General features: G+C 34.2%; 1 protein-coding gene across 1 annotated transcript; it reads right to left on the minus strand.

Annotated features, from left to right (window-relative positions):
• Nucleotides 1-2,317: 2,317 nt before the first annotated feature.
• On the minus strand, nucleotides 2,318-22,757 carry LOC100981456 (calcium-activated chloride channel regulator 1-like). The gene is given in 15 exon segments (XM_063607046.1): nucleotides 2,318-2,658; nucleotides 6,672-6,911; nucleotides 7,769-7,933; nucleotides 8,492-8,750; nucleotides 9,044-9,126; nucleotides 9,129-9,267; nucleotides 9,630-9,730; nucleotides 10,874-11,051; nucleotides 12,916-13,140; nucleotides 14,237-14,461; nucleotides 17,978-18,158; nucleotides 20,108-20,213; nucleotides 20,947-21,094; nucleotides 21,310-21,450; nucleotides 22,599-22,757. Coding segments are annotated over 15 exon segments (2,691 nt in total).
• Nucleotides 22,758-23,175: the final 418 nt, after the last annotated feature.

Below are 23,175 nucleotides of genomic sequence, written 5' to 3' on the forward strand. Positions count from 1 at the left end.
GCTAGGGGAGATTGGAGATTCCCCTAAGTTGGTTAGGCTCTTGTAAAACCTAAGTTAGTCAGGCTCTGGTAAAACAGTTTCCCTTGAGGACAGGCTTTTGCTAAGAACAGGACACTTTTGGTATATTTCAAAATGGTTACTTTTACCTCTCTGATGTTGAGAGTCTGAGGGGATTTTTCTTTAATCCTCACTCTGAAAACTTCATGGGGTTCTTGGAAGAAAAACTCAGGGAAGTGTGGAGGCCTCTGAGAGTTTTTAACTCTCAGCCTTATTCACACTCAGCCTCTGGCATGTTTTCGTTTACGGTTTGTGTTCCTACTGGTATTAGTTTCACTGATAGGTTTCTGCTCCTGGTAAGCTGTGATTCTGTATTTTTCTGCCTCTCCAATATTTTTGTAGCAGGTTGCAGTGTGACTTCAACTTTCTGATGAAACTACGAAGAATTCTTTATTTTTCAGTTCAGCTTTTTTTTTCTTGTTGTGAGGTTGGGAGTGACAACTTCAAAGCTCTGTATATATCAGACTAGTGCTATTGATTTTTAGTAAATTGATCTTGTATCTGGGAATTTTTCATAATTCTCTCATTTTAATTATTTGTTGATTTTATTGGATTTCCATCTCACCTGTACAAAATTACAATTTCATATCTTTCTTTCAAATTATTGTATCTTCTATTCTTTTTTTATTGCATAGGAATCTTCCCTCATTAACTTCTAAAGCTCTATAAATTATTCAGTATAGTGACCATGTATTAAGAATCAGTTAACTATCTCTTGACTCTTTGAGGCTTTCATAATCAATAATTTTTTTATTATTTGTTGACTCTTAAGTGATTTATTTTCCTAGAACTTTAGAATTCTCACCCTCTGATGTATAATTTTTCATATTTACTTGAAGATTTAGTGCCCTTTTTGTTTATTTTTAAAAGGTGAGGGCTTTGACTTTAAGATTAAAATATCAGGTTAATAGTTTTCATAGGTTTCATTTTGACTGAAGAATGATGGTTGAATTATGCTTTTCTGCATGTATTGAGATAATCATAAAACTAAACAAAAACTGTTAATGTAGCAAATTACTTTAATTTTCTAATATTAAATCACATTTGGGTTCCTGAGATAGATTCAACTTGGTCATGATATATTATTATTTTTCATATATTTTTCTGGATTTGGTTTGCTAATGATTTATAATTTTTTTCTTGACTCTTCCAGATATATACAGCATCTTCCTTTCAGATATTTAAAGAGATTTAAATAATCTTCTTGTCTGTAAACAAAGAATTTTCTACCAATATGTCCTTCTCTGTCTTTCTCTCTAAGAAAAATCACTCCATTGCTATATTAATAGCTCAATTTACCTTTTATTACTTTATAAATTCTATTAATAGTTAACTTTCTGAAACTTTATGTGTTGGTTCTGAACAATGTTATTAAGGGATTTAGTTTTCATTATATGAAGTCCTCATAATACCAAGTGCACATGATAGTTTGTGGTATTTTTTTAATGTAATGAGGTCAAATTTGGATTTTTTTTGAAGTTATGAAAATATTCACTAAGTTATTTAAAAAACATTTATTGAATATCTTCTATGTGTCAATTATTATTCTAAATGCTGAGAATACAGCAATAGGAAAAAGAAAAATCCCTGTCTCAATCAAGCTTCTTGGTAATAGTCTTAGGATCTAATGATGGCATCAGCATAGAAATAACTTTATTGTGATGTTCCACAATTCATACAGAAAATGATATTTGCTAGTCATTTCAGGCCTAGGACTAAAATCACTTTTAATCAATGACAAAAAACAAATATACCACTTACAATCAATGATAAAAAAACAAATTTGACTTCCTTACTACTACTACTAGTACTTTTTGATTACAGCTTATATAAACATGAAATATTCATTTGTAATAAAAAATGCGATACAAATAAATCTATAAAACTATTTGCTACTATGTATATATAAATATTTTTTAAATGGCTTGGATACATTTCGATGTTAGTACACCAAATGAATTTGTAGCACACTTTAAAAATGTTTCTTAAAATGCTTACGAGTACAAATATATATCTTTTCATATTAAAAATTAATGAGTGGATTATTCAAAGACAGGAAATGATATACTCATTTTGATTAACATTTAACAACTCAAATAGTATTAATTAATCAAGTAATTAGGAAACTTACAACTTTTGTACTTCACTTTTATATTATAATGAGCTTTATAATAGACAATAAGTATAGTAAATTAAATTTTAAATAAATGTTTACCAAGTATGTATAACATTGAATTTGAGTTCTAATATAATTTCTAGTTTAAAATGTAGATAAAATTACAGCTAATCCAAAAATTGCCAAACTGATTGCAGAAATATTGGTACCCAGATCAGGAATGCTGGGTTCCTGTGGAGGAATAAAGTTAGTTGCTTGTGCAATGTTTGAAACCTCTGAGGTGACATTGGCTTCATGGATGGTTTGAATTGCAATATAGAATGTCGTACCATTCTCTATTTTAGAAGGTTCTGGTTTAAATTCAAAACTTTCTACTGAACCAGGCTCCTTAGGTATCAGACCAGAAGTATTTATTAAAGCAGCTTTATCAAAATCTTCTTGGAGGTCCAGGAAATGTTTACTTATTCTTATAATGTAGCTGTCAGCTGGAAAACAAATAGATACTTCAGATATATTAAAATCACTAGGATGCCTTGCTACCACCACACTGCTTTACATTTAGAAACCTATCAGAAATGCACACTAGGTTTTAGTTATGGAAATCCCATTAGTTTTTGTCTGGTTATTCCATCTTTATTGTAAGGACAAATGTGTGAACAGTTTTTCTTAAAATGCAGAGTTCTCTAATCCCAGGAAATTTTAATTCAAAATCATATGGTACAAAAAAGCCAGACTCTATTTTCCTTTTTAGGGAGAGAAATATAAGGAGCTGGATCTACTTTTTAATTTAGAACAAGGAACATAATAGTATTCTAGTATAGCGAAGATATTCAGTACCCTATATCTGTGTCATTTCTTATTAAGTTAAAATAGGAAGTAATAGGACAGGGGAGAAAGAGAGATGATAAATGGAGTGGGAAACAGGGATAAGGATAACCAGCAAAAGAAGGCAGAGAGACTGGAATGTGTACTAATTAAACACGTGCTAAGCAGAAAGACAAACATCGCAAGTTCTCACTTATCTGTGGGATCTAAAAATCAAAACAATTAAACTCATGGACATACAGAGTAGAAGAATGGTTCCTAGAGGCTGGGAAGGGTAGTGGGGGACTGGGCAGGAGAAGGTGGGGATGGTTAATGGGCACAAAAAAACAGTTAGAAAGAATGAATAAGACCTACTATTTGACAGCACAACAGAGTGACTATAGTCAATAGTCAAAAATAACTTAATTATACATTTAAAAATAACTAAAGGAGTGTAGTTGGGTTGTTTGTAACATAAAGGATAAATGCTTGAGGGGATGGATACCCCATTCTCCATGATGTGACTATTTCACATTGCATGACTGGATCAAAATCTCATGTACCCTATAAATATATACACCTACCATGTACCCACAAAAATTAAAAATTTAAAAATATGAAAATAAAAAATAAAAGTAAATATGTGTTAAGGACCTAGACAAACCTTGAGTAGCACCCTAATTTTACTACTTGCTAGCTGTGTCATAAAAAGAAATTTATTTAAGATATCTTTTCTTTTTCTTTTCTTTTCTTTTCTTTTTTGAGACAGAGTCTTGCTCTGTCGCCAGGCTGCAGTGCAGTGGTGCCATCTCAGCTCACTGCAACCTCTGACTCCCTGGTTCAAGTGATTCTCCTGCCTCAGCCTCTCGAGTAGCTGGGATTACAGGCATGCGCCACCATGCCCAGTTAATTTTTTTTTTTTTTTTTTTTTTTTTCAGTAGAGAAGGGGTGTCACCATTTTGGCCAGGATGGTCTCGATCTCCTGACCTTGTGACCCGCCCACCTCGGCCTCCCAAAGTGCCGGGATTACAGGCATGAGCCACCGCACCCCGACTTAAGTTTTCTTATCTCTAGTTTTTTATCTGTTAAAATAGGGATTCAGTTATTCAAATCATTCAACCAATATTTATTGAGTGCCTACTATTCTAGTGGTAAGAATCATAGATGATAATGCATGAAACATGTTCACTACAATTTAATAAATGGTAAATTAATAAATGTTTGAAATATTGGCTGTTATTTTATCAAGAAAGGAAAAGAAGATGCCAACATAAATGTTTCTTTCTACACTGCTTTTTGATATCTACCATTCATGTAAAAATATATTCTCACATTCTGAAATGTGATGAAAAATAAAACACCAGATTTTTTTTGGAGTAAGGACTTTATTTTTAACTTTTCCATGAAATATTGAAGGTATTTCAAGTGTGTGGTGAATAACTTTTAGTGTATTTTTAAAAAGAATTCAGATCCTCTGCTTAACATTTAGTTTCCTTTTAAATAGGCCTTATCAATCCGTTCTATTACTCTTCACAAAAACCTTGTGTTCCACTTACGTAGGTCTCTCTGTCTCTCTTCTCTCCACCTATTTCTTATTTTAATTAGAATATTCCATTGTGAAATTTTGCTTTCTTGACCTTGATCATATAATTTTGTTCTTTCTCTCTCCAAAATGTACCTCCTTCTCCCTATGTATGCAAATTGTACTCATTCTTTAAGGTCCAACCAAGCCCAACTGCATGAAGTTCCGTCCAAGTATTTCATTCACCCTGATGACTCTCTTTCATGAACTTCTGTTTCATGGAATGGAGTTTTTCAGATAGTTTAGTAGAGGTTCAACTTTTCATTCTGATTAGATCTTATTATTTTTGAGGGTAAAGACTATGTTTTTTACTCTTTGTATCACTCAGGGTACCTGGTCCTGTGTTGACATGTATTTGATCTCCTTAATTACTTGGCCAACAATACAGTTGTTGACACCCAAAATGATAAAATTAGAAAATCATAAAAAATTTGAATTATATCTACTTGTTTTAGTAATTTTAGGTAATCTAATCTAATTTGTATATTTGACAGGTGTGGAAATTGTGTCCCAGGTAATTTAAGTGCTTCATTTGAGATTATATAGATGTTCATTTATTCTTTAAGATACTGCTACTATCTTACCTTTGGAATATCTACAGGTAACATTTAACAGGTACCACTACCTCTTCCTATTTTTCCTAAGGAAAGACAAAGATTAGATGCCACCTATTTTAGGCATTTGTGGTTATACATTACTCCTACTTTTAGTTCTTATAATCAGCATGAGGGATATTTATTATGAACCCAATGTTGAACTGAAAGCTTGGTTTTTACTGAATTCACTATAGAACTAAATATTTGGTTAAGAAATTTCATTTGTGGCTTTTTCAGTGGCAATGGTATTTTTCACTTTTTTTGATTCTGCCATATGTTTAAGGGTCATAGGATGAGAAAATAAGGTATGCGAAAAGCTGTCATGATAAGATTTTCAACATTGAAATACAAAAGCTCTGTTTGTGCATATTCTATGTTTCCTCTGACTTTAGAATGATATTCTCCTTGTATAATAATGATAATAAGAAATGCATCTTTTAAAATGCTATATAGTGAGTGAAAGATTAAGAAGCATCTTTTCTTTTGAGAGTGTACAATGGGGTTTATTGTAATCCAGGAGAAAGAGTACTGGAACACTGGTGTTTTAGCACTGGCAATCTCTGAGCTATTATGTATATCTATATTGCATATTGCTTTCGTTTTCCCAATCTTAAAGGGAAAATAGCAAGACTGGCATTATCCCATAAAAACCTACTAACCTATGTAATACTGGAATATGGTAGGCATTCAATAAATACTGATTGAATTCAGTTAAATTTCAAGCAATGACAGAAGTAATTTAAACTTTTTGGAATGAGGGTCATTTATCATTAGGAACTTTGAATAAATGAGATCTTTTGACCTTGAACTTTATTCAAACTCCATGAACAAATCTTTCAAACTAGTGAATTTCTGTGCACATGAACATCTCTCTCTGTGGACACCTTCACTTATCTTGGGTAACTACTCTCATTCTTCAATACTCAGTGATAGTCTTCTCTGGGAAGGCTTTACAATATACTCTGATTTTAACCTCTAACTAGGGGTTTGTGGCCCATCTATGGGTTGCCACATAATTCTCTGTTTATAAAAGCTTATGTCTTATTATACTTTATGTAATTATCTGTTTACTTGTGTGTCTTCTGTACTTAATTGACTGTTGAGAGTATGGATCATTTCTTAGGATTCTAATAGTGTGAAAGCTCAACAGAAAGTTGATAAATGAATGAAACTGTGCAAGTACAGAAATACTTAAAATTTGGGGAGAAGATAATGCAACAGAAAGCTGTTAACTGTCCTCTCAAAGTAATTTCTAAGCTGCTTCAATTTCTGACAGATAGTTTGGCATAACAGAATCTGACATGACTGGGTTAGAATTGTAAGTTACTAAATATAGAAATAACTTGGTCCAATCAACTCTTATAGCTTTAGTTTTCACATCTGAAAATAATTTAAAAATGGCCTATAGTAGACACTTCATAAATGTTATTTATAAATGGGCCATTAGAAAATTCTTAGCAAATGAAAGCCAATGGGATTTCTTTTAGTATATTTTAAAACGTAATGTCAAACTTACCTCTTCCTTTATCGAGGACCTTGCCAGGGGCAGTCCATGAAAGTTGAATATGATCTCCTTGAAACTTAGCCTCGAGGTCTACAATTTTACCAGGTGGGAACACCTGAGAATGATTACCATTAGGAGGCACTCCTGATACAGTAAACGACCCTCCAGAGGTGAGTCTGCTGAAGTCGTCTGTTTGAGCTCCTGCCACATCATCTGTGACTTCAGGTTTGGATGGGTTCAGTATAATTTTTCCTACCAAGAAAAAATTGTGTAATATTTCATATTGCCATGTCTACTCTTTTATTTTATTTTTTATTGTTTTGTTTTGTTTTTTGAGATGGAGTCTCGCTCTGTCGCCCAGGCTGGCTGAAGTGCAGTGGCGTGATCTCGGCTCACTGCAACCTCCGCCTCCTGGGTTTAAGCGATTTTCCTGCCTCAGCCTCCCGAGTCGCTGGGACTACAGTCGCCCGCCACAACGCCCAGCTAATTTTTGTATTTTAGTAGAGACGGGGTTTAGCCATGTAGGCCAGGCTGGTCTGGAACTCCTGACCTCAGGTGATCCACCCTCATCGGCCTCCCAAAGCGCTAGGATTACAGGTGTGAGCCACCGCGCCCGGCAGCGGTGCCTATTATCTTGCAAGCTGATCTTGCAGCTGTAGAGGCTTAATATTGATTGGCAGACATTGAAAAAGTAACAGTTTTTACTGACAAAACACTTGTTTATTCATATTTTAAAATTGATGAGGAAACATTATGCTATGTTAAAACTATCTTTTAACTTCTCTGTCTCTACTACTTGACTGCAAATTCTTTGAGGAACAGGATTATGTTTTGTCTTTGTAGCTCTAGCACCTAAGCACAGTGCTTGCAACATAGTAGGTGCTCAGTAATTTTTTTTTCAATGTAAATGAAATGAACTCAGGGAGATGTGAACAAAATATGTGGAAACATAGGTCTATGCTAGGTCTACTAATATCAACATGGTTTTGAAACATACAGATGATTACAAGGTTATATACTTGGGCTTTCTGTAGTACATTATATTTTCAATGTTTGCCGTATGGAATTTATCTAAACAAGTGACACATTTCTATTTTAGTGCTACTTACCATTTTCAGCATAGCCCGGTACATACAGAACTTTATTCTGTTGTTGACTTAGCCTAGCTGTGTTTTTTCTTGCCTGGGTAAGCACTTTTAAACTGTATCTACCATTTCCATGGTAATCTGTAAAATACCTTGAGTAGATGCCATCATTCTTGACAGAATCAGCACCTTGATAATGAAATGTAAAAATTAGTCATACAATAAAGTAAAAATGACAGTCATATCTGTTTATGAACACTGATAATGTTAGTAATTTGGGAGATAGTATGTAGCACAGCGTTTTAAGTACATGAATTCTGGAATCAGACTATTTTGGTTGAAAGCTTGGGCCACTTGCTAACTCTGTGTTTTTGGAAAAGTCTAATTCATGGAAGGGATTCAATTAATATTAGCTGTTACTATTATTTCATAAAAAATACTTATCAAAATAAGAAAAAGCAACTGAAGAAAGCATATATGAAACACTGACATTAATGAAAATAGAGAAAAATTGTGCTCTTAAGTTCCATGGAAAAAGCAAAATTGTTCATAAAATTTAAAAATGGCGTAAGTGCTATGTCTATGAGTTGTCAAGATAACTGAGAAAAAAGTTTTTAAAACATTAGGATTAAATTTCATTTACTTAAACATATGATTCATTAGCAAATACAGGAAATATTGACTTCTAGGTCATAGAACTGTAGGAGGATTTTAAGTTTAGTGGAAGTTGATGTAGATTCTTATTACCTGTGCCATTGTCCCAGAGCTCCAATGTTACTTGATGTCCCTCTTCATTTTCTATAATGGCTGTTACATTGATTCCCAGAACAGGAAGAAACCCTTGACTGACTCGTGCATAAACAATCACTGGGCTAGGGTAATGAGCTGTATTTTGACTCATGTGAGCAGTTGCAATTACTGGGAGTGTGGTAGGGCTTCTTGCTCGAGTGGTCATTGTCACAGATTTGGTATGATTGTTTCGAACGCTGTAAGTCCAAGTGCCTGTCTGAAACATTAAAAAAGAATCTGTCTGAGAGCTTTGGTAATATTTTCCTACTTTTTGTTTGGAATACAAAATTATTTAAGCAGAATAATAATCATGATTTTTAATATTGAATTTCACAAACTAGTAAATAGTATGAATATGAATCCCTAATTATTCCATTTGATTTCTTTATTACAGATGATCTGTCATCATTTTAATATTGGCAATGTATAAGATGTTATCTATGTTATTTTTATCTTTTAAAAATAGAAATTGATTAAGAAAGCTTAGAGAACATAAAATAATAGACCTACCTCTGCAATACCTGGTATTCGAAGACGGGCAGACCGAATATTTAGTTCACCTTCTTGAAAATCTGAGGTAGTATATTTTTTTCTTTTGGATCTTGAAGAATTATTGCTGGCTTTTGTATCATCCATGTGACAACAAAGAAAGTATCATTTCTAACTGTACTATCCACAGGCACTGTACCATTTATCCATTTCTTCGCTGGGATATTCAAAGTTTTACTTTCCAACTGTTTGGTAAATAAAAACAACAAACACATGAAATCCATTTGTTATCATAGTTAATAAAATTTCCGAGTTTAGTCAGTTTAGAGTAATTTTGTTTGTTTTTAAGATTTCAATTAAAATAACTAAGAGTTATTTTAAAGAATTTTCCAAATGAAAAGGATACCTAATTCTAAAGAATAGAAGAATTCGGGAGAAGATGTGGCTTTAAGTGTTATGGAAAATCAAATTCAGTAAGGAAGTTTTTCTTCTGCATATCTGAAATATTTTCAGGCAAAAGAATTATTAGAGAGATAGGAGTTAATAATTAGGATAATATAAATTTATTACAACTGTGAGAAAGAAAATAGTTTTTTTTTACACTAACCTGAAGAGCCTGCTGAGAGATGCTGCCACTTCTAGATGAAATTCCGCTGAAAGCATCAATAAGGCCATTTATGTTTTTATGGGCATAAAAACGATGTCCTCCTAAAATCGAATTTTAAGTGGAAAAGTCATATTTGTTATTTTGCTCTCATCAATACACTTTAAAATCTATTTTAAAATTTTGTTTTAAACTTACAAAAGATGAACTTCCCAGCACTTTATGAACTTTCAGTATATCAGTGTCCCTTATGTAATCCTACAATAATAACTAAAACCTTGCTCAAAATAAGAAAGATAAGTAAGAATAAAAGAAACTTTAAAGAACAGGCCAAATTGTATTGTTTTTACATCAATCAGTCATCAAATGTAAGTGCCTGCCGCATTGGTAAAGCTGATCTAAGCACTAAACAATGTTATAAAAATGAAATTTAAGATAGTTCTGAACCAGCTGTTTATCTTCTAGTTGGGTCTAAGGTACACCAAAACAATTACAGAATTACAGTCTACAATAAATTAAAAATTAAGTGCAGGAAATAAATAACGTAGAAATTAATGAAGCGAGAGATTACTTAGGTGTAAGGAGTTAGGAAAGAATAGATTGCAGAGGGCAATAATTAACGCAAGTGACTGCCACAAATACAACAGTCAATACATATTTATTGAACTGATAAATGGCAGAAAAATAAGCTGGAAGGTTATTGAAGTATCCCAGTCAGGGAATTGTAAGGGCTGGATTATAATGGCAGTGGTAGAAGGATTGTATAGAAAGATGAAATACAGAAATGTTCCAAACGAAGATTCAGCAAGATTTGGTGAAGCAAGAATAGGGTAGTACGGTGGAAGAGCTCTGAATTGAGAATCAGGACTCTATGGCCTTTGGCAAATCATTTGCACTCTCTAGGTTTCCATTTCCTCATCTATAAAAGAAGATTGTCAAAATCTCTAGTATTTTGGAATTAAGCAATAATTTTTGACTTCCAGTTGAGTAACCATAGAGAAATAAGTTTCTGTTTAGTAGCATTGGCAGAAACTGGGCGGGGAATGAAGACAGCAAATGTTAAATAACATTAGAAAAAAACTGGTGTATGAAGTGGAAGAAAGGGAAAAGAACTTAATCTGAAGGATGAAGAAGGGACAAAGATTAATTTTTAGGATATGAAAATTTTGAGCAGATTTATAGAGAACCCCTGGAATGGGAGAGACTAGAAATTTATTTTTTATTCAAACTATATGCCAAAGGTTTACCTGTCATATTTGACAGGGTCTCCAGTTCTTCGTCAGCAGACGGCCCCAGAGCAATGGTGTGGATGACTGTGCCACTTTGTTTTACCTCTCCAAAGCATAAGCTTATTTGATAATCTTCCCCATCTGTTAGTAATATGATTTCAGAACCGAAAGTACTCTGATTACTCTGGGAAATTGCCTGATAATGAAAAAGCCAGGTTATTAATTATAGAATGTCATATCTTTATACATATATATATATATATATATTTTTTGAGATGGAGTTTTGCTCTTGTTGTCCATGCTGGAGTGCAATGACACAGTCTTGGCTCACTGCAACCTCCACCTCCCAGCTTCTAGTGATTCTCTTGCCTCAGCCTCCCAAGTAGCTGGGATTACAGGCGCCCACCACCATGCCTGGCTAATTTTTATATTTTAGTAGATAAGGGGTTTCACCATGTTGGCCAGGCTGGTCTTGAACTCTTGACCTCAGGTGATCTGCCTGCCTCTGCTTCCCAAAGTGCCGGGATTAGGCGTGAGCCACCATGCCTGGCCCATATCTTAATATATTTAAAATAAGAATAAACCTGTTCTTCTTACTCAGGATTTCCTGCCTTCTTAAACTAACACATTTCATCACAAATAGACACTATGAGGAAAGTTGAGATGTAGTATTAATCAATGGCCTGGATAAGACTAGCAATCTCCATTTTGAGGCAAAGAGAGGTCAGTGAAGGAAGTAGTTTTCTGTTTTTGTGACTTAAAACATGACAATAAATAGGCTTAAATGAAAGTTAGGTTGGAAGGAATTCAAATGAGTACTGGAGGCAATTGGGTATAGTGCTCCAAGGGTGCTCCCAATTTTTTGAGTTCACAATTTTAATTACATTAAACTTCAATCTATGTTTGTTAGGTTTGGTACTATATTGCGTATGGAGCTACCTCTATCTTTATTATTATTTTTTCTTTCTTTTTTTTTAGACAGGGTCTCGCTCTGTTGCCCAGGCTGGAGTACAGTGACATGATCGTGGCTCATTGCAATCTCTGCCTCTAGAGCTCAAGCCATCCTCCCATCTCAGCCCCCTAAGTAGCAGGGGCTACAGGCACACACGACCATGCCTGGCTGATTTTATTTTTTGTAGGGGCAAGATTTCCCCATGTTGGCCAAGTTGGTCTCCTACTCCTGAGCTCAAGCGATCTGCCTGCCTCAGACTCCCAAAGTGCTGGGATTCAGGCATGAGCCACCGTACCTGGCTTATTTTTATGACTTTTAATTTTTTTTAATTTTTAAAATTTGTAATTTATTTATTTATTTATTTATTTTTGAGACAGAGTTTTGCTTTGCTGCCCAGGCTGGAGTGCAATGGTGCGATCTCAGCTCACTGCAACCTCCACCTCCTGGGTTCAAGCAATTCTCCTGCCTCAGCCTCCAGAGTAGCTGGGATTACAGGCTTGCACCACCATGCCCGGCTAATTTTTGTTTTTTATTAGATATGAGGCTTCACCATGTTGGTCAGGCTGGTCTCGAACTCCTGACCTTAGGTGATCCACCTGCCTTGGCCTCCTAAAATGCTGGGATGACAGGCGTGAACCACCGCATCCAGCCTCTTTGTGATTTTTAAATATCAATTTAACTTGATAAACTGGGGCTTTCCTTATCCATCATATGGAAATGTTATTAATTTCCCTTTTCCATAATCCCCTCATTGGCATTATTTTCTGATCCTTGAAACTCAGACTGTGGGAGTGTTAGAAAAATGGGGAGCTCCCCAATAAAATCATGATTGTGTGCAGGCTGAAATTTTCCCCACTTACTTAACCACTCCCCAGTGCAACTTAGCACCTCAGGAGTATGTCATTGGAATAGCCATACTCAGAGAGGGTCTAGTTGTAAACAGTAGGAAAGGCTATTTTTTTCTTCCCATAAATGATTTAACTTGATCAGGTCATAATATTATTAATTGAGGGGCCCATGAACTCATGCCCTTTGTTCAAAGGTAACTGGAGAAAATTAAAAGCAATAGTAAATGGCAAATGATATTTTAAAAATATTTTTATTTTACCTGAAATCCTGCTTTGAGTCCCCTGCAAATTGAAGTGCCACCATCAGCTTCTTGAGGCAGGTTTGCAGTGATCTTTTGGTAAGTGTTATCATCAATTATTTTTATGAGCTTACTTTGGATTTTAGCAAAACTGTCAAATGTGACCAACCCAACCAAAGATCCCTTTTCAATAATTTGAATCAAGTACAATTCTGCTGCTTGATTCATTCGAAAGAGATGGTCTTCCTGTAAGAAAAAGATTTGTGAATAACTCACAAGACTCTCCAAATCTTGATGGATTAATGAACAGCAAACCATTTATGGACCATAGGTCATGATAATAATTGATTGGTTGTATTTTAAAATTTAGCTTCTTCATTTTATTTAAAAAATTTAAAGAAAATCTTAAAAATTCAGTTATACTTGAAAAAGCCTTAAAAATCTATACCTTTTTATTTAATTGTATATTAAGGAATTTCTCCTAAAGAAATAATTTTATAAATGCATACAAAGATGCTCATTTAAAAAATAACAAGTGAAAATCTCCCAACTGTCCAACAACAGGAGATTGCTTGACTAAATTATAGTATGGGCATGTTATACAGCCATTAAAAATTATGTCATGGAATCATTTTTTTCATGGGGAATATTAAAGATATATTAAGTAAAAAACATCAGATTATAAAACATTATATAAAATATAATCATATTTTTGAGGAGGGAAAACAAATACATTAGCAAAGAAAAGACTAAAGTATCATATTTTCAATGACAGAATTATGGATGATTTTCATTTTCTTGCTTGGCTATAATTTTTCTAGTTAGAACTAAAAGTTAAGGAATAAAAATGATTCATAATCCAATCTCTGTCACCCAGGCTGGAGTGCAGTGGTGCAGTCTTGGCTCACTGCAACCTCCACCTCCTGGGTTCAAGCAATTCTCTTGCCTCAGCCTCCCAAGTAGCTGAGATTACAAATGTGCATCACCACTCCCAGCTAATTTTTGTATTTTTAGTAGAGACAGGGTTTCACCATGTTGGCCAGGCTGGTCTCAAACTCCTGACCTCAGGTGATCCACCAGCCTTGGCCTCCCAAAGTGCTGGGATTACAGGTGTGAGCCACTGCACCCAGCCTACAACATTTTTCTGTTGGCATATTGTCTTCTAGTACTTATCTATATAAGATTATGTGCTAAAATTTATTAGAACATGAATACATATGTATGTTTGTTACCAAAACTAAACCTAAGATTATATTTCCATCAGCCTAAATACTTAATACTTATATTTCTAGTAGCTTAAATACTTAAATAATTTAAGACAGTTAACCAAAAACTATCTTACTGCATTCGTGCTTCCAGATTTATCAAGTACCAAACAGACTACACGCTGTTTGGACTTGAGCAATGAAAATGTAGGACGAGGTAAATTTATTTCTGTCATGGGAGATAAATGCTGAAAATCTTCAGAGCTCATGATTACATCCCATGTGCTTCTGTGATTGCACATTTTGTTCTGTAGGTTTGGAGCTTCTTTATTGTGTGTTTTTTCAGTACAAAATTCAGTCACCTGGAAAAAAATCAATTAGAAGACAAGATTACAATAACTTGTGAGGCATCAAATATGTAGTTATCTGTCATACATATCATCCACAGATTTTATCTCCTGATAGTTAAAAACTACTTTATAATCTAACATTCTGACATCCATTTGCATATCAGAATGGAACGGAAGCAAGGTAAAGCTATCAATACGTACTGGTAAAGATTTTTGGTGATTCTTTTGGTTATAGATAGTTACATCAGTGGTGGATTGTGGCAGCTGGCACGACTGCTTATGTTAACTTTTTACTTTCCCTTCTAAACTTTGGGGGAGCTCAAGCCTTGAATTAAGTTTGAGGAAAAAGGGGCAGGGCTTGTGGTAATTTCTAGCTACCTCCTAAAAATGGTATAGAGAAAATGGCCTTCTTTAATTGTCTAGGTATGTTCCATATCTTCATAGTTGATCAAAAACTTGAGGACAGCTATTCTACAACCTGGATTGCTATTGGCTCTGGCAAATTTTGACATAAAGTAATACTCCTGAAAAAGGAATGAAAGTATAGGGAGAAAATGAGGAAATATAATTATTTGTCTGTTAGAGGCAAGTGGTGAATTGTATTCAGTAATTCTGCCAATGAATATTTCATTACTATAGAATCTGTGAAAATTTTTTAAATATTGAAAACGTAGTAACTTGGAAAAATGTTCTCATAAACTAGGGTGGTCTCCAAGAAGGAATTCATCTTGCTACTGCAAGATGAGCCTCAGCTTACAAGAAATATTTTTAGTCATTTCATTATTTTAATGCCCTCCCAAAGTAAAATATCCAAATGTAAGCTCAGAATTAGAAGAACTAAATTATTACATTTGAATACCTTTTATCTAAGTTTTATGAGTTTGCTTTGTTTCTGATGATACGTTTCCCAAATGGGGTTATATTGGATGGGAGAAAAATGTAGTTTGCAATCAAAGCAGTGATTCATAACCAAGTCTTGCTGGTATGAAATGCCTATCAAACCTGGTTCCTCTTTCCCCTACCACTGCCACTGCCTTTATTTGGGCCTCTTACCTACCTGTTGCTATGGCCTTCCAACTGGTCTCCCTTGCCTCCACTATCAACTCTCTCTATCTCATCCTTCACAATTAGTAGGATTACTTTCCTGAAATAATTAAACTTATCACATCACCAGTCTAAAACTGAGAGGATAAAACTCAAACACCTTAGCTCTGTATGTCCCCATTTTTTGTTTCAACCTAATTTCCTGCCTCTTACTCACCATGTATTATTTGCTTCTACCATACTGGATTTCTTTATATCCTTAGAATATGCCAGAAACTTTCATTAGGGTCTTTGCTAACCCAAATGGTAATTTTGTGCAAATCAGAAAAAAGCACCATTTTCTCAACTTATTTTACTGTTATCTGCCAGAAAATTGTTCTAATAAATGTTAAAATCTTGAATGACCATGATGCAAATAATTTAGGCAATGCTGAACTTTCAGAATCATGCACAGCATCCCTGCCTTACTCCACTCTTTGCTTTTGTAAATCTGTTTCTTTGTATAGAATACTCTTCCCCTTCTCACTTTGGCAAATACATACTCACTTTTCTCAAATCCCCGCTCAAAACTCACTGTTCAGAAACTGTTTTCTGACTTCCAGTTGGCAATGGTTACTGCTTCATAACACTTGGTTCATATCTACATATGTCTTCCCACTTAATAATATGTACTTATTTTATCATATCTCTTTCTCCGTAAACTGAGTTCCTCAAGAACAGTCATCTTTAATTATATGTGTGTTCCCAGCTCTTAATGCAGTAAATACTAGGCATGAAGAATAATAAATAATAAGGAAACAAAATCATGGAGTTGACTATTCAGCATATTAGATCATATCTTTCGTAGCTCTGAATTCATGCCCTCAGTACAGATGCTATGCAATATATTTATGTTATGATAATTAGAAGTTAGTGTTATTCTGGAAATGGAATCATTTTATCTCTGGGCCATGTCTTATATAATTAGTTGACCTCCATATTTCAGCTCCATAATCTTCTTCATTATTATTTATGTCCCAGAGGCAGCGTGAGTTATCTCCTGATGGTCAAATGCTTTTGGAATTTATGGTACGGATCAGGCAGTACATACAGTATTCTAGTTATCCTCTTGTGTCACATGATTTGATATCTATTTGTACACATAACTCTTTGGCTAGCCTTTGTTGCTCCAGATTTAGCAGATTAAAGGGAACATTCCTGACTCGTGTGTCAAATGTAGTCAAGCCTTTTATCATTAATGCCCAAGAGTCCAAAGGAATTTTAAATTTTATCAGAGATACTGGGCCTTTACAAACCTCGGTCTATAGAAGTATTTTGATATTGGTATATGAAAATACCAATCACTACCAACAAATACTTCTATAGCAGAGGTTTGTAAAGGTATATGTCATATACCTTTGAAAATTTGGTATGTGAAAATTTGCTTCCTTGAAGTAACTTAGTCCCACTATTTAGAGGTAGTGTACTTTGTTTTGATTTGTTGTTTTTGATAACTTTCATATATTTCATATTTTAAAATATTTTTATATGTTTAGAAATGTTCATTAGGTAAATACAATATGTTTGTATTAATTAAGATTAGACTTATCCATGGGAAGAAACAACTGGTTATTTTTCAAATATTTAATAAATTTTAAAAATTAAAAACTTAAAGTTTATAGTGCATTCAACTTGTGCTAAACACTATGCTAATACTTTATATTAGCTCTTTTAAACCCAACACGAATGACTATGTGAAGTAGGTATTATAATTCCCATATAAAAGATAAGAGAACTAAATCTCAGATTTAGCAGTTTGCCCACAGTGGACACAGCTTTAAAATGACAGACTGGGTTTCAATATCAGGTCTATCTGACTCCAAGGTACCTATTCTTATGCACTAAGCTTTATATATTTAAAGCAGATATTTCAGGTCAAACATTAGTTTTCAACTTTTTTGTGGTGTGTTATTATTTAATTGGTTAGACACATTGGTAATTGTGAATTTTTTTTTTCTTAAGTCTTTTCAGTGGAGAAAGAGCCCTATGTGTTTTCACAATATCACTTTGCAATAGCTTGGTATGCTTTAGTGTGAAGGTAATGGAAAATCTAAAATGTCAATCCTTTTCAAAGCTACATTATAAATTTCTTTAGAAAAGTAATATGGCTAACACTTAGAAAAGGAATTAAAAGTAAGATTGTAACTCTATACAGAAGTCCACAGAAGTCAGTGAGGGAAGAGATGTGTTCTAAGAATTTATTGTGTGACTCTAATGAGAAGGCTACAGTGCTACATTTGAATAAAAGAAATAGGTTAATAAGAAAAGACAGGGTAATTTCCAGAGACACCCTGATACATGCCAGAGAAAATGACCTCTAATTAATTGCCTTAGTAATTTTCTGCCTTTCTATTGGTACACATAATTTCACAGTAGAAAATCCAGCTTCTCTAATTAATTTTTTCCCCAAGGATTCCTTTGAGAAACTGGAAAAAAGGTACTTACAGAATCAAGATTTTGCATAAACACAATGGATTCCTTGGCAGTCTGGGATCTCTTTGGGATAAATGTACATTTTGCTTCATACAGCCCTGTCTTTGAGTCACGTCTGAATGGTCGTGCTATACAGCTGGCCCCCTTGCATTCATTCAAAACCATGTAACCAGTAATACGAGTGGAACATCTATGATGAAAGAATTAGATTATATATATACGAAGAATTGGCAAATCATGAATGAAGACCAACATCCTAAAATTTTTCCTTCAGTGACAACTGCCATAGATCATGTACCAAACATTACATTTTGACAGAAATAGGCACAATATTCTACCTCAATTTGTAATCGATTTCAATTGACACAATGTTGTCAGTTCATATTTATTAAACATTAATTGGTCATTGCAATCAATAAATCTATTATCCTTGTGACTTTGAGCTAAAGATGGTAATTCCTAACCAGAGAGATGTTGTAAAGATTAGATGAGTTAAAAGGTACAGCGGAATTGCTTATTAATAGGAAAGGGAAAGACAATATTATGCTTAAAATCCTCTTCAATTTCTGTATGTGGTATTCATGGTTTTGTGTTTATAGCATTTTGTAATTTATATCTTGAGCACCACTTCACTAAACTGGTGGAAGAAATAAAACTAAACCCTGCATGAAAAGGCTTGTGCATTCAAACCATTTGGTCCTTATGGTAAAAATAATTGTCAAGTCCTTGGCAGGGAATGAGGGTCAGGGTACAGGGACAGGATTCTAAAGTTTCTGTTTATATGCAGGATATCCTCCCATTCTGTGTTAATATTAAACTTCATAACATTAATCCATTTTAATAAGTTTGTATTGCAAGGATTTAGGGACATGGGGAATCATATTTTCCAGAGGGTTAGTTCTTGAGTAAGCTTGAAAATTAAACTTACATATGATGAGACTTCACTGCTTGAAAGTGCCTGACACACAGTAGGAGCTCAATAAATGTTTTAGATACTTGTTTTTACTAATATATCTATTTTTATGACTGATTATAAGGAAACTCATTTATTTTTCATGAATTTATCAAAAATTTGTTGTTTGATACATTCTTTGTTTAGCTTTTACTTTATGCCAGGTCCAACACCAGAGGATTAAAAAAATGCGCAGTTCTTAAGAATTTTAAAGTCTAATGGGGAAAATAAAATTGTATAGACAATTACTGCCCAGTGACATACGTGTGAGAGAAGCCCACACATGCTGTGGGAGTACTCTTAAGGGAATTTAACCCCAAATGGAGGGAGAGGAAAGACATTTAAGTAAGAAATATTTAAACTGAGTCTTAAAGGATGAACAGGCATTATTTGAATAAGGGAGGAGCTGTGTAGGTGAAGTTAAGAGAAATGAGTGTCCTGCACTGAGAGGAGCCCAGTCTGTGTGAAAAACTGCAGGCAGCTCCGCGGAGATCAAACGAACAACACAATGGAGATGACGAGAGGCATTTTTCCATTACCCCTCTTTCCTCAAATACATTTTCATCGCAAAGACTTATTTCCTATTACATTAACTTCCATTGTTCTTCAATATTCTTTAAATACTCCATGTGCTTGATATTTTTAACGAAGCGTAAACATCTCATCTATTCATAATAGTGCCTGCAGCACCTAGAATTATATTTTTAAAAAATCAACTTACTACCTTATTGTTACGAAAAGTACTTTCTTTAAGATCAAGATTAAATGAAAAGTATAATATGATATTTACAAAGGAGCTCTAGCAGCTTAACTGATTTCAGTGAAACAGATTTACCTTAAAAAGTGATGAATCAAGTCAAACAAAAGAGTGGGTAGGGTTGAACCACCTATTCTCAGATATCTTGGGATTTAGGCTACAGCTTTTTCCTTCCCCTCTGCCCATAACATGTTATAGCACAGTCCCTGTGAATACTGAAATTATTTCCTGTTTTTGATTCATCTTGATGCCAAGGTGGAATCTCTAGAATTAATTGGTTGCATACATGATGGGGCAGGTTGGATATTGCAATGAACTGTTTGAACATTCCCAGGTAGTTACCTGAGGTAGCCTTTGTTTGCCTAGCATAGAAAATTAAAGAGTCATAAGTGAAAAATTTTGAAAACAGATTTGCTCAATACAATGATATCTTGTTGCTTCAGTAGTGTTTCTTCTGGAAATATAGAATGGCTGATCCACATTATACTCATCAAATACTCCCCACCGGAGATGGGCCCACTCATGGACAAATACTCTACCTATGAGAGAATACTGCCACTTATAAATTTATAGTTACAATATTTTAAGGTAGTTTCCTATATTTCTCTTAAACCTCTCCCCAACTTAATTGAGTCAAGGTACTCCAGAAATTGATGCCTTTTATTAGGCCAAAAAAGTTGAAATGAGTTGGTGCCAATAAACGACTCATTTTGTTATTAAACACACACACACACACACACACACACACACACACACACACACACACACACACACACAGAGAGAGAGAGAGAGAGAAATATAATTAGGAGCATAACTAGCATGTTTTCAGGTAAAGGTATTATTTATTACCTATTTTTCTCTTCTTAGTTTTGTTTTCTTGCGTGATGGGATCTTGCTCTTGTTCTGTTGCCCAGATTAGAGTGCAGTGGCATGATCATAGCTCACTGCAGCCTCAAGCTCCTAGCCTCGAGCGATCCTCCTCATCAGCCTCTTAAGTAGCTGGGACTACAGGTATGCACTCTCATGCCTGGCTAGTTTTTAAAATTTACTTTTAGTTTTTTAGAGACTGGGGGCTCACTCTGTTGTCCAGGCTGGTCTCTATCTCCTGGGCTCAAGTGATCCTCCCACCTCAGCCTCCTAAGTTGTTGGGATGACAAGTGTCAGTCACTGTGCCTGGCTTCTTTAAAATTTTTTTCTAAATGCCATTAAACATAGAGTTATTTTTTTCCACCAGTGGAAATAAGAACAGAAGTACATCATAGATATCTCTACCTCGAGGCCCATAGGTAGCCAAGTTATTAGTCAACAAGAAGTTTGGAGTAAAATGTATATATTGTCCTTTATCTCCACATTGTCCATATTGAAGTGTATAGGGATCATCTCCGTATTTCAGGTAAAGATCAGCAACTATGACATCTGCCTAAAAAGAAAAAGAACAAACAAAAACAAATTTTGAAAACAATAGAAACAAGAGATTTTAGAAACAAGGACTTTTTTTCATATACATTAAGAAAAGTTATATTACTAATTTAATTACTAAATTAGTGATTAGTAATTATTAAATAATTACAGATATTAAGTTTTTAAAAGCACAGGAGGAAAGAAGCAGTTTAGGAGTTAGAAGAAATAGCCTACCTGGTCATATGATTCTTGTTTTGGGATTAAGTACTCAGATTTTGATTTCTAGGTCATTGGAATTAAAATGCTTACATTCCTGAAATAAGTTCTTTGTTTGGTGGCATGAAACAGGTAAGTAGATGCTTCAGTTACCATTTCCTGACAAAATTTAAAATACCTTGTGGTAATAATTTCACAGTGAAATGAACATAACAGTACATATATAACTAGATGAAGCAAATCTAAGCCTCCTTTCCCCAAACATTTTGGGAAAACTAATTGAAAAATAGATTGAATTTTTCTACAACTCTTCAGTCTGTAAACTCCTTATTTTCATATGCTCAAACCACCTTTTAAAATTTTTTACCTGCATTCAGCATGATGGGTTGGAGATGGAAATGAGGGTGCTGGGTGAGATTAAGGTGATTAAGACTGGGAGGCTGTTGGTAAAGTTGTTCATTTGATCAAACAGAATGGCTTCTGGTTGTTTAGATTAATTGGGAGTTTAAAGTCTGGTAGATTATTATAATTGATGTCAATTGAAAAAAAAATTTTGCTAGATTTATTTTGAGTTATCTTCTCATATGGAGTGTGTTCATAAAAGGCAAAGTTTTACCAAGTGGAAATGAAAATAGAAATACATAGGTCTCATTGGCTTCAGATCCCAGTTTTGGCACTTATTGTGAGATTTGACAAATCACTTCATTTATACAAGGGTAATAATTCTTGTTTTTGAATTCCTCATGGGGATATTGGGAGGATCAAAGAAGATAGTATATATTAAAGTGATATATATAAAGTGTTTTTTATTATACTGAATAATGCAAATAAAGAAGGTACATCAATTTAAAATGTGTAATTTTTTCTTTAAGATAAGATACATATGATTTTTTTACTTTTCCAGAGTTTGAACAAGTATGAACAACTGAAAAAATGTATAGGATAAAATGCTAGAGCTTAAGTGTAGACTAGTTAGCTAAACTTTTTAAAAGTAACTTTATGAAGATAAAATTTGAGAATAATTTTCTACTTACTGTAATGTCTTTCTGTTAGCTTAACTAGTTGAAAAAATATTAGTTCAGCCTTTTAATAATTCACTGGGGAATGGCCAATAGTATTAACATATAATAAAACACATTTAAACTGAGCAGGTATTAATCTGACAGTTTAGATAAATGCTATATAAATGGTAAATACTGTTGAAGCAATTTTGGAAAGTATCACTCAATGAATGTGTATACCTAGGCACCATGAGTTGAAAATACTTATTGAAATAAAAATATGTGGATAATAAATTTTTCTCTTACCTTTATGTTTTGAATGAGTTTTTCATCTTCTGGCACACTGGGATTAATTGCAATGACAATGCCATCATATCCATTGTTATTCAAAGTTACCAGTGAGCTTTTCAATACAGGCGAGAGAAGCAAGGATAGGAAGAGAATCACCTTCAGACTGAACACCATTTTTGCATGTTAAACAAACCTTTTGGAAATGTACCAAAGGTATTTATGTATCTGCTTAACTTAGGAATTTGAATCAAGACCAAAATATTTGCATAAATTTGTATAGTAAATTACTAAAATATCTTGGAGTTGCTAAGTAGCAATGGGGATTATGCTGAACACATTTATCATACTTTCTAAGACAGCTGAGGCATTAATATTCATTGGATTGGGGGGGTGGTTCCAAGATGGCCGAATAGGAACAGCTCCAGTCTACAGCTCCCAGTGTGAGCGACGCAGAAGACGGATGATTTCTGCATTTCCAACTGAGGTACTGGGTTCATCTCACTAGGGATTGTCGGACAATGGGTGCAGGATAGTGGGTGCAGTGCACTGAGTGTGAGCTGAAGCAGGGCAAGGCATCGCCTCACCTGGGAAG

This window comes from Pan paniscus, chromosome 1 (genome assembly GCF_029289425.2).
Source record: "Pan paniscus chromosome 1, NHGRI_mPanPan1-v2.0_pri, whole genome shotgun sequence".
NCBI classification, from domain to species: Eukaryota; Metazoa; Chordata; class Mammalia; order Primates; family Hominidae; genus Pan; species Pan paniscus.